The sequence below is a fragment of the Somniosus microcephalus genome, chromosome 1, assembly GCF_052327205.1.
Source record: "Somniosus microcephalus isolate GS21.2 chromosome 1, FLI_Smic_1.0, whole genome shotgun sequence".
NCBI classification, from domain to species: domain Eukaryota; kingdom Metazoa; phylum Chordata; class Chondrichthyes; order Squaliformes; family Somniosidae; genus Somniosus; species Somniosus microcephalus.
In genome coordinates, this window is record NC_140987.1 from 42,150,117 (window position 1) to 42,162,743 (window position 12,627).

General features: G+C 42.8%; 2 protein-coding genes across 4 annotated transcripts in view; one reads left to right on the forward strand and one right to left on the reverse strand.

Annotated features, from left to right (window-relative positions):
* Window positions 1-3,003, forward strand: part of neil3 (nei-like DNA glycosylase 3) — a 43,535-nt gene extending 40,532 nt beyond the window's left edge. For 2 of the 3 annotated variants that reach the window (XM_085978294.1, XM_085978231.1), the window contains exon 10: window positions 1,534-3,003. In XM_085978294.1, coding sequence (XP_085834420.1) covers window positions 1,534-1,716 — 183 coding nt within the window. In that variant the 3' untranslated portion in view covers window positions 1,717-3,003. The remainder of the gene's footprint in view (window positions 1-1,533) is intronic. The other variant, XM_085978358.1, reaches the window with a different exon arrangement.
* Window positions 3,004-9,778: 6,775 nt separating this feature from the next.
* Window positions 9,779-12,627, reverse strand: part of LOC147124041 (N(4)-(Beta-N-acetylglucosaminyl)-L-asparaginase-like) — a 43,304-nt gene continuing 40,455 nt past the window's right edge. The window contains exon 9 of the mRNA XM_085978461.1: window positions 9,779-12,386. Coding sequence (XP_085834587.1) covers window positions 12,292-12,386 — 95 coding nt within the window. The 3' untranslated portion in view covers window positions 9,779-12,291. The remainder of the gene's footprint in view (window positions 12,387-12,627) is intronic.

Genomic DNA, 12,627 nt, shown 5'->3' on the forward strand with positions numbered 1-12,627 from the left:
ATCCAATCAGACAAATAACATTTTAACTGCAAAACAAAAACCATTTCAACATTACCAGGTTATTTAATGCAGGTTCATGTTTGATGGTTGTGTACCATTACGCTAAATAGCCTGAAGAGGGCACTTCAACACTGTCCAAAAACCTGAAGGTGAATAACTGCAGTATTCAGAGCTTACAGCAGCTTGTGTCCCACTTCAGATTTTCTACACAATTTGCTTTAAACATCAGCTGCACTGTAGTTTGACTGTTGAATTGAACTATTCAAAATGACTGAAATTACAGTAATTGCTATCTTTCCACTAGGTAATGAATGTAGTTGGGTAATAGATTATGGTACATTGTGCGGAGCAGTGTTTCGACTATTTAGAATTTAATTGCATTTGTTCAGCTCAGTTACACATTGATTTATATAATAGGTCTGTAAATCAAAAGGTTTTTTACTAATAAGCTGAAGACATTAATAATTTTAAGTGTGCAGTTAGCAACATATTTTCATGCATCTAGAATTGTGCTGCAGTAATTGCCTGCATCAGCCACATTACACATAATTCATAATCACTTTTATCTTAAAGACCCACTAATTAATAACGTACAGAAAGTGATCAATTAAGAAAAGTTTCCCTGCAAAACATGAAAGTTAATTTATTAGAGGCAAAAGAACATTGGGATAACAAATAAAAAATATCCCGGTCCACGGGTGAGTTCTGAAGGAATTCGCCATGGCCTGGATTTTGTGACCCCTACGGGTGTGTATGCGTCCATAAAGGCCACAACATACGGGCCAACATTAACAACTTGCATTTATATAGTGCCTTTAACATAGTGAAACGTCCCAAGGCGCTTCACTGGAACGTAATCAAAATTTAACACCAAGCCACAAAAGGAGATATTAGGACCGAAGACTTGGTCAAAGAGGTAGTTTTATAAGGAACGTCTTAAGAGGAGAGGGAGGCGGCGAGGTTTAGGGAGGGAATTCCAGGAATTTGGGCCTAGACAGCAGATGGCACGACTGACAATGGTGGTGCAATTAAAATCAGTGATGCGCAAGAGGCCAGAATTGGAGGAGTGCAGGGATCTCGGAGGGTTGTAGGGCTGGAGGTGGTTACAGAGATAGGGAGGGGCGAGGCCATGGAGGGATTTGAAAAGAAGAATGAGAATTTTAAAATCGAGGCGTTGCTGGACTAGGGGCCAATGTAGGTCAGCGAGCACACTGGTTACCAGGAGTCAACGTATTTGTTAATTGTTGATAGTAATTGTAAGCATTGCAAATGCCTTAGTGCTGCTGGTACTCACATGGAATGGCTTGCGTTTGCGACAGATGGGTTCAACATTCTTGCCACCCTGCCTCCACTTGTTTTTTTTTGTAGAAAAATGCAAAAGTCTACAGCAATATGTATGCAGTAACTACCTTGAATTATTTCAAATTGATTTTGTAAACTCTAATGTAGTTGGGAAAAGTTCAAGTAAACCGGCTTTAAAAGAAGCCATCGTCTGCAAACTGTTGAGCATTAACCCCGTTTTGTTTCTCACAGTGGGCTGATTTACATTTTCCATTCTGCAGTCATGGAAAGCGATGCATCATGAGGACGGTGCTGAAACTTGGGCCTAATAATGGACGCACTTTTTATGTGTGCTCGCAAGGAATGGGCAAACAGTGTAATTTCTTTCAATGGGCAGAGAATGGGCCAGGTGTCATGCTCATTCCAGCCTGCTGAAACTCACCCTGTACCGCTGAGGCAAGCATTTTAGGAATTGTTTCACTGATCCAAGCACTGGAGAATGAGTAAATCTTTGAATTAGAATTTTAGATGTGCTTATAAAAATGTATAACTGTTTTGCTGAAATCTTTCTCTTGAATCAAGATTATAATTTCCCGCGCACACACACACCCCACCCCACCAGACCTGCATAATGGAGCCAGAGCATTGGAATTTATATTTCGGTTGGCTATGCATTGATCTAGGATCCACTGCACAATTAATCTGCAGCAGATACTGATACATTGTCCACCGTGTCATCAAACACTTCGATCAGCTTACTGGAGCCTTCAGGCTGCAAGAAACTTTAGAGTGGGGAAGAAGTGAACGCAGATAGTAAAAATGGAAAGATACCAGATAGGGAAAAGGCTTAATAAATTTATTTTTACGAGTAAATTTCCCACGTTCAGTTGATGAATGCAAGATTTAACCTACAAGATACAGTAGTGACTGTTGGGAGACTTCAGAAATTAGCTCCACAGAACCACCAAGTGGCCAAAGCCTAAAGCTGCATACACAGACCGCAACATTAGATGGGAACTGTTGACATTGATTGTTATCAATGCTGACAGAAAAGCAGAACCGAAAATAGTGACAACAGTGAATGGGGTTTGTGGACAGAAAGTGTGTGCCTTAAGCAAGATTTGTTAATGTGCAGATTTAATAACTAAAATGGGAACACATTTCTGGACAGCATAGTGAATTACAAATACAGTTCTGCTTTAACACAACTATAGTCTACTCCTATTAATCAAGTCATTTTTGTAAAACAGCTAAAAAAAAATCCAATCATTTGAATTCAGCAACATCAATTTAGCAATTAAACATTTGAATTATCAGATCATTTGAATTTAGAGAAGTATATTTTGTATGGAAGATTTGACAAGTTTTCAAATGGTAAACTTAAGTTATTAATTGCTAATAAGTCCCTGCTTTCTGTTACCGACTTCAAAGGATTTGATAGCACTTGGATGATATTTATCCATTTGGTACAAATGTTTCTTTTAAAAAGCACTTGTGTGGTTTTGTAAAAACCCATCTCAGATACTGCAAAAGTCTTTATTCAACATCTCGAGAGAATTCCTCAAAGCTAGTAATGTCTTGTCTGTCTTCTTCCATTTTTCTATCACTGCTGTAATATTATGTATTTTAATAGCTGATGTGATCCTCTTTGTCACCTGACTTTTTCTATATATCTGTGTTGCAATTAAGTATTAATAAATTGGAGAATCTGTTTTTAATGCACTATGATTATATTGGTTATTAATAAGTTTAATGAGCAGCAGTATTTGAAAATTCTTTCAACTCCTGTCTCTGAAGCTTCAGATCAAGTCTTAATTCCGGACATGTTAGTCAGGAGTTCTGTATTTCTATTGGTTTTTCTGGATTTCACCCTACAGCTCCTGTATAATCTGTCAGATTTAGTTTGGAAGGGTCTGGTGCAGTCTTCCTCAGCCTTAGCTAAGGCACGTGAACTTCATTCCACCTTGTCAGATAAAAGTCCTGTTTTCATTTCCCCATGACAGATTATATAATAATATTCCAAATACAGAGCAAGTGCAAAAAGACAACAAGTCCCCTGGACCAGATGGCCTGCATCCCAGGGTCTTAAAAGAAGTGGCTGCAGAGATAGTGGGTGCATTGGTTGCAATCTACCAAAATTCCATGGACTATGGAGAGGTCCCAGCAGATTGGAAAACTGCTAATGTAACACCCCTATTTAAGAAAAGAGGGAGACAGAAAGCAGGAAACTAGACCAGTTAGCCTAACATCTGTCGTTGGGAAAATGCTGGAGTCCTTCATTAAGGAAGCAGTAGCAGGGCATTTAAAAAAACATACTACAGTCAAACAGAGGCAGCATGGTTTTAGGAAAGGGAAATCATGTTTAACAAATTTGCTGGAGATCTTTGAGGATGTAACAAGCAGGGTGAACAAGGGTGAGCCAGTGGATGTGGTGTATTTGGATTTCCAGCAGGGATTCGATAAGGTGCTTTTGAACTACAGAATATGTTCATCCCTGTTTGGCATAAAAAAACAAAAAAGGTGACTCAACCGTGGCTAACAAGGGAAATTAGGGATAGCATAAGATCCAAGGAGAGGACATATAATTTGGCCAGAAAAAGCAGCAAACCTGAGGATTGGGAGCAGTTTAGGATTCAGCAAAGGAGGACAAAGGGATTAATTAAGAGGGGGAAAATAGATTATGAGAGTAAGCTTTCAGGGAACATAAAAACTGACTGTAAAAGCTTCTATAGATATGTGAAGAGAAAAAGATTGGTGAAGTCAATCGTAGGTCCCTTGCAGTCAGAATCAGGGGAATTTATAATGGGGAACAAAGAAATGGCAGACCAATTAAATACATACTTTGGTTCTATCTTCACAAAGGAGGACACAAATAACCTCCCAGAGATGTCGGGGAACATAGGGTCTAATGAGAGGGAGGAATTGAATGAAATCAGTATTTGTAGGGAAATGGTGTTAGGGAAATTGACGGGATTAAAAGCCGATAAATCCCCAGGGCCTGATAATCTACATCCTAGGGTACTTAAGGAAGTGGCCCTCGAAATAGTAGATGCATTGCTGGTCATTTTCCAAAATTCTATGGACTCTGGAACTGTTCCCATGGATTGGAGGATAGCTAATGTAATCCCACTATTTTAAAAGGGTGGTAGAGAAAAAACGGGGAATTATAGACTGGTAAACCTGACATCGGTAGTGGGGAAAATGCTAGAGTCCATTATAAAAGATGTAATAGCAGAGCACTTGGAAAACAGTGACAGGATCGGACAAAGTCAACATGGATTTGCAAAAGGTAAATCATGCTTGACTAATCTACTGGAATTTTTTGAGGATGTAACTGGTAGAATAGATAAGGGAGAACCAGTGGATGTAGTGTATTTGGACTTTCAGAAGGCTTTCGATAAGGTCCCACAAAAGAGATTAGCACGTAAAGTTAAAGCACATGGGATTGAGGGTAAGGTACTGACTTGGACAGAGAACTGGTTGGCAGACAGGAAGCAAAGAGTTGGAATAAACTGGTCTTTTTCCGAGTGGCAGGCAATGACTCGTGGGGTACCGCAGGAATCGGTGCTAGGACCCCAGCTATTCACAAAATATATAAATGATCTAGACAAGGGAACTAGATGTAATATCTCCAAGTTTGCAGACGACACAAAGCTGGGTGGGCGTGTGTGCTGTGAGGAGGATGCAGAGAAACTCCAGTATGATTTGGACAGGTTGGGTGATTGGGCAGATGCATGGCAAATGCAGTATAATGTGGATAAATGTGAGGTTATCCACTTCGGTGGCAAAAACAGGAAGACATTATTATCTGAACAGCAATAGATTGGGAGAAGGAAGTGCAACGAGGCCTGGGTGTCTTTGTGCACCAGTCGCTGAAGGTAAGCATGCAGGTGCAGCAGGCGGTTAAGAAGGCAAATGGTATGTTGGCCTTCATAGCGAGAGGATTCGAGTACAGGAGCAAGGATGTCGCTGCAGTTGTACAGGGCCTTGGTGAGACCACACCTTGAGTATTGTGTGCAGTTTTGGTCGCCTTATTTGAGGAAGGATGTTCTTGCCATGGAGAGAGTGCAGCGAAGATTCACCAGTCTGATACCTGGGATGGCAGGAATGACGTATGAGGAGAGATTGGGTCGATTAGGCTTATATTCGCTAGAGTTTAGAAGAATGAGAGGGGATCTCATTGAAACTTATAAAATTCTAACAGGACTAGACAGACTGGATGCAGGAAGAATGTTCCCGATGGTGGGGGAGTCCAGAACCAGGGGTCACGGTCTAAGGATAAGGGCTAAGCCATTTAGGACTGAGATGAGGAGGAATTTCTTAACCCAGAGAGTGGTGAACCTGTAGAATTTTCTGCCACACAGGGCAGTTGAGGCCAATTCATTAAATATATTCAAGAAGGAGTTGGATATATTTCTTGAGGCTAAAGGGATCAAGAGATATGTGGAGAAAGCAGGGACAGGGTACTGAATTTGGATGATCAACCATGATCTCATTAAATGGCGAATCGGGCTCGAGGGGCCGAATGGCCTACTCCTGCTCCTATCTTCTATGTTTCTATGTGCCACATAAAAGGTTACTGCATAAGATAAGAGCTCATGGAGTTGGGGGTAATATATTAGCATGGATAGAGAATTGGCTAACTAACAGAAAGCAGAGAGTTGGGATAAATGGGTCATTTTCTGGTTGGCAAATGGTAACTAGTGGGGTGCCACAAGGATCGGTGCTGGGGCCCCAACTACTTACAATCTACATTAATGACTTGGATGAAGGGATCGAGTGTAATGTAGCCAAGTTTGCAGATGATACAAAGATGGGTGGGATAGCAAGTTGTGCAGAGGACTCAAAGAATCTGCAAAGGGATATAGACAGGCTAGGTGAGTGGGCAAACATTTGGCAGATGGAGTATAATGTGGGAAAGTGCAAGGTTATCCACTTTGGCAGGGGAAAAAAAAGCAAATTATTATTTAATGGAAAGAGATTACAAAATGCTACAGTTCAGAGGGACCTGGGGGTCCTTGTGCGTGAAACACAAAAAGTTAGCATGCAGGTACAACAAGTAATCAAAAAGGCAATAGCAAAATACTGCGGATGCTGGAAATCTGAAATAACAACAGAAAATGCTGGAAATACTCAGCAGGCCAGGCAGCATCCGTGGAGAGAGAAACAGAGTTAACGTTTCAGGTCTGGGACCCTTCATCAAAAAGGCAAATGGAATGCTGGCCTTTATTTCAAGGGGGTTGGGGTATAAAAGCAGGGAAGTCCTGCTACAACTGTACAAGGTATTGGTGAGACCACACCTTGAGTACTGCGTACAGTTTTGGTCTCCTTATTTAAGGAAGGATATACTTGCATTGGAGGCAGTTCAGAGACGATTCACTAGGTTAATTCCAGAGATGAGGGGTTTGACTTATAAGGAAAGGTTGAGCAGGTTGGGCCTACACTCATTGGAATTTTGAAGAATGAGAGATGATCTTATCGAAACATATGATACTAAGGGGGCTCGACAGGGTAGATGCAGAGAGGATGTTTCCCCTCATGGGGAAATCTAGAACTTGGGGGCACCGTCTCAGAATAAAGGGTCGCCCTTTTAGAACTGAGATGAGGAATTTCTTCTCTCAGAGGGTTGTAAATCTGTGGAATTCTCTGCCTCAGAGAGCTGTGGAGGCTGGGTCATTAAATACATTTAAAGTGGAGATAGACAAATTTTTGCAAGATAAGGGAGTGAAGGGTTATGGGGAGCGGGCTGGGAAGTGGCTTTGAGCCCTAGATCAGCCATGATCTTATTGAATGGCAGAACAGGCTCGAGGGGCCAAGTGGCTTATTCCTGCTCCTATTTCTTATGTTCGTAAAAGAATTCTATGGTCCTGAGAAAGGAGTCTAAAACTAGCTTGGGATAGGAGGGTATACAGTACTTCCAAATAAAATCTATCCAACAGCAAACCTCTCCAATTGAACCTCTGTTCAAGAAAAGAATATGAAATTTAAACTGTTTTTTTTTTAATTTGTTCATGAGATGTGGGCATCGCTGGCAAGGCCATCACTTATTGCCCTTGAGAAGGTGGTTGTGAGCCGCCGCCTTGAACCGCTGCTGTCCATGTGGTGAAGGTACTCCCACAGTGCTGTTAGGGAGTTCCAGGATTTTGACCCAGCTACGATGAAGGAATGGCGATATATTTCCAAATCAGGATGGTGTGTGATTTCGGCAACTTTGGAGGAGATGGTGTCCCCATGCATGTGCTGCCCTTGTCCTAGGTGGCAGAGGTTGCGGGTTTGGGAGGTGCTGTTGAAGAAGCCTTGGCGAGTTGCTGCAGTGCATCTTGTAGATGGTACACGCTGCAGCTACGGTGCGCCGGTGGTGGAGGGAGTGAATGTTTAAGGTGGTGGATGGGGTGCCAATCAAGCGGGCTTTTTTGTCCTGGAAGATGTTGAGCTTCTTGAGTGTTGGAACTGCACTCATCCAGACAAGTGGAGAGTATTCCACCACACTCTTGACTTGTGCCTTTTAGATGATGGATACGCTTTGGGGAGTCAGGAGCTGAGACACTTATTCAACCTCTCAATGCCATCTTGGCATCCTAATGTGTTCTCTGCAAACTCAATCCAATGATATTTTTAAAAGATTTTTGTGGCCTTTTATTTCTCTCAATATTAGTTATTCATGTTCTTGGCTTTCTTTATTGCATTAGTGAGCATCACCGTCTTGAGATGTGATGCACAGTATCTATCTTTTGGTACTTGCTTAAGCCAGTCACAACACCCCATTCATATACCTATTTGGGTATTTATTGATGTATTGTGTGCTTCCCTCTAGGATCATGGCACCCTCCTATTTCTCAATGACATGCTGCTCCTCAGTGACATCATCTAAAGAAACAATGTTGGGTTCCACATGTACGCTGATGACACCCAGCTCTACCACACCACCGCCTCTCCCCACTCCTCACTGCCTCTGATGTCACACTGCTTGTCCTTTATTCAGTCCTGGATGAGCTTCAATTTTCTCCAGATGAAACATTGGGAAGACTGAAATCATTGTCTTTGGATGCCGTCACAAACTCCATTCCCTAGCCAATGATTCCATCCCCCTCCCTGCCCATTGTCTCAGGCTGATTTAAGAGTGTTCGCAACCTGTGTCCTATTTGACCCTAAGCAAAGCTTCCAACCCCATATCCTCCATCGCAAAGACCGCCTACTTTCACCCTGTAACGTCGCCTGTCTCTATCCCTGCCTCCGCTTATCCGCTGCTGAAACCCTCATCCATGCATTTGCTCCCTCCAGACTCGACTATTCCAATGCTCTCCTGGTCAGCCTCTCGAGACCTCTTCCATGAACTTGAGATCATCCATATCAAAACCTGCACCAATTCCCGTTCACCCATTACACCTGTGTTCACTGACCTACGTTGGCTCCTGGTTCACCAACGTCTTGATCTTAAAATTCTGATCCTTGTGTTAAAGTATCTCCATGGCCTCCCCCCCCCACCCCCATCTCTGATCTCCAGCCCTACAACCCTCCATGAACTCTGCGTTCCTCTAACTCTGGCCTCTTGCGCATCCCACGTTGGCAGCTATATAGGCCTTAAGCTAAGGAATTCTCTTCCTAAACCTCGCCGCCTCTCCTTCTTTAAGACCCTCCTTAAAACCTACCCCTTTAACCAAGCTTTTCGTCACTCATCCTAATATCGCCTGCTTTGATGCGCCAGTTTTTCTCTGACTACGCCTTGGGAAGTTTACCTGTTAATGGCGCTATAGAAATGCAAGTCCTTTTAGAAATAGAACTTTAGGTAGTCCCATTACTGGAGAATGGGTAGAGTGTATTTCTTTGGAGTTTAGCGTCTTGTGAACCATGAAGAGGAGAACTCTTGTATTGAGCATTAGCGGACTAATGTGAAAATGGTTTCTCTAATTTAATTTGAATGAAAACTATATGCAGCAGCTTCCATGTCCTTTTCAATAGTTACTGTTTGGATCCATCTGCTAATTAGGATATGTATTTTGGCATCTTGATTTTCCAAGCCACGCTGGCCTTAAAGCCTCATTACTTACCTTATTACCTTAGTATCAAGACCCAAATGGGTTTCCTCTGACTGAGTGCTTGAAGCTGTTTGTGAAGAAGTTTATTCAGCATCTCTGCTCTTGTAAGAACTGAAGCTCGAAGACCAGAGAGATCATTTGCATAGTGGGGCAGGGGAACCATGTGGATTTCTAAAAGAAGACAATGTTAACAGTGAATGGTGTGGTTTTCTCTTCCCTTCCCTGCTGCAGTCCCTGTCCCATTTATAGAAGTCCCCTCCAAGTCACACACCATCCTGACTTAGAAGTATATCGCCGATCCTTCATCGCTGGGTCAAAATCCTGGAACTCCCTCCCTAACAGCACTGTGGGAGCACCTTCGCCACACGGACTGCAGCGGTTCAAGAAGGCAGCTCACCACCACCTTCTCGAGGGCAACTAGCGATGGGCAATAAACGCTGGCCTTGCCCACGACGCCCACATCCCAGGAATTAATAAGAAAAGGAACCTATTATATGTGGGCTGGGGGGAGCTTCAAAGAATGGAAAAACAGCAGTGAAAATGAGCAGTCACAGAAGGAGAGCAAAATGAGATTAGCCTTGTCAGGACTTGTTTGCAAAAACAAAACTGGTCTCCACAAAAACGTCAAATAGTCTCGCCAATTGAACTCTCTTTAATATCACTTATATACAAAGAATTCTGATTTTTTTTTAATTCTCATTTTATTCCATCTTTTTTCTGCTGATTTTTAATCCATTTTGTTTTCAGTTATGAGGGCTGAGGTTACACTGACATGGGAAAACGGCAGAGCTTATTCAGATGTGGTAAATGGAGAACTGCTTAGCTGCAGCTTAACAGTTGCGAACAGCTGACAGGCCAGGAGTTAAATGGAAAATTAGCATAGCACCAGTTCCAAAAGTGCAGTGTAAGAGCCGCAGCTGCAGTACAACTGCACTTAAACGTTACAACTTCATCTGTTAATTCCACTCCTCGTGTCCAGTTCAGCAACATTCTCTGTATAACCGTCCCAGTGCTTGCTATTTAAATAAAACTGTTTAACAAAGTGATAAAAACACAAGAAAAGCTGTTATATTGCAACTATTCATCTCCAACCCGTATCTGTAAAGTGCAACGTGCATATGCAAATCACACTTTGATTGCACCTCTCAATAAGTTCTCTCTTCACTGGTTTGTATATATACCCAGAGCTCTGCTCGTCAAGCAGCTAATTTTTAATGTTAGTGTGAGTGTAATGGAGTGCGTTTTTTTTTTAAAACATTAAAATTTTGAAACAGATACTTCAGTGAACTCCCAGACCCTTGTGTGAAATGAAGCTTTGCACTGGGCTGAAGTGATCGTGCACCCAGTGCAACTCAAAGCAGCGAGAGATTCTTTCGCAAGGAGACGGTCTTGCATCTCGCAGTTTAATGCACTCAGGAATCAGAAGGCCGACCTGAGTCTTCAGTTCTATCACCACCCCGTTGATGCAGATCTGAAACTGTGGCTTTTCCGCTCTCAGACTTAAAATACATTTTGTTTTTGCAGACTCCCGCAAAAGGCCATGGATGCTGGGTCAATTAAAATTTTCAAGGCTTGAGATTGATAAGATTTTTGTTAGGTCAGGGAATCAAGGGATTATGGATCGAGGGTTAGTAAATGGAGTTGTGGTACAGATCAGGCATTATCTGACTGAATGTTGCAACAGGCCCGAGGGGCTGAATGGCCTACTCCTGTTGCTATAGATCTCATGTATATGAAACATACCCAAGAGTGGCTGCTACTCGTACAACTTTAGAGTTCTCCAATTACTTACGGGTTTTTGTAAAGGTTCAAAACATCTTACAACAGATCAAAGGAGGATAAATGGAGTTGACGTACAGATAAACCATGATCTACTTGAATGATGGAAGAGGCTTGAGGATCTGAATGGCTTACTGTTCCTACGTACATGCACAAAAGTAAATTCAGGAGCACCCATTTTTGGGCGGCTCACCTACACAGTGTCAACAGTCCACGCTCAAATGGTGAGGTCCCAGGAGTCCAGGATTTTGGGCCTCGGAATTCCTCCTAATGTAGATGCCACTGGTGTAGGAGCCCGCATCAGTTAGTGCTCCAATTTCCAAGTTAATGATAGGGTTGACCGCAGGGGTCTGGAGGAGGAATGGCTGGGTCGTGGAATCCGTGATTGGTGGCGGATCGCGTAGGAAGATCGCAGGCCTGGGGAGTATTGTTTGGGGGGTCAGGAGTGCTGTCGGGGATCAAGTAGGAAGATCGCAGGCCTGGGGAGTATTGTTTGGGGGGTCAGGAGTGCTGTCGGGGATCGAGTAGGAAGATCGCAAGCGCGTGAGTACTATTGGTGGGGGGGGGGGGGTTGGCGAGTGCTATCGGCAAGGGGTGGGGGTGTGGGCTGGAGGTCTGAGATCTCAGGACCGGGAGCAGCGGTGATTGTGGTACCTATTTTTTTTTAAACGTGCTGTTTAGAGTTGGTTTTCCCCGGAGGCGACCAGCACTGGCGTTGGCTGCCTCAGCGCAAACTCAGCGGGGACCAGAAGCAGGTGTTAGGCCCCTTATTTGCATATGCAAATGGTATAACACCTGCTCCAGACGTGGGTAATGGACGCCTCTTGTTTGTCCTTTACCAAGATGGCATCCTGTGCACTTTCCGTCGGAAGTGGGTGCGAGCATCTTGGACCCCATTTTCGATCCTTACCTGGCCGCATAAGCGCCTAAAAAAAATGGCCGCTCCACAGACAATTAGCTCCCTAAATGTTTACAGCACACCTCTGAAACCTTAAAAACGTAATCTACACGTACTTAATTGGCAAATAGATAGGGCTCAATTTCCACAGCACATTATCAACAATGTTCGGCACTAAATTTAACAGATTGCAGCTGAATTTTTGTTAAAGTTGGCATTTAGGTTCACAATTGAGTGCAAATGGTTTGAATTTCACCAAGCCCTTAAAATCTTTGAAAATGATGCATCACAGTAGCTTTAAATGCAGTCCACTATCTGTTCCGAGGCCTTTGAGGGATTGTAAACCATGAAATGAAACTGATCGAGTCCTGGAGATTTACTGCATGCAGCACCTGAAAGAAAAAGACAACAGTTTTCAGGAGAACCCAGTTTGCGGTTAATGTAACACGTCAGAAATAGGCCTGTTATTTTGAACCAGCTTGTACTTATTCTAAAAGATTTCTAATGGTTTGGAGTGCGACATATTTCCAAGTGAAATAGATTGAATGGTTTTCAGCTTTATGCCACGCTAAAAGTGAATAATACTTCTTTTTAAAAAGGTAGCGGTCAATTTCCACGTATTTGTACAAGTGA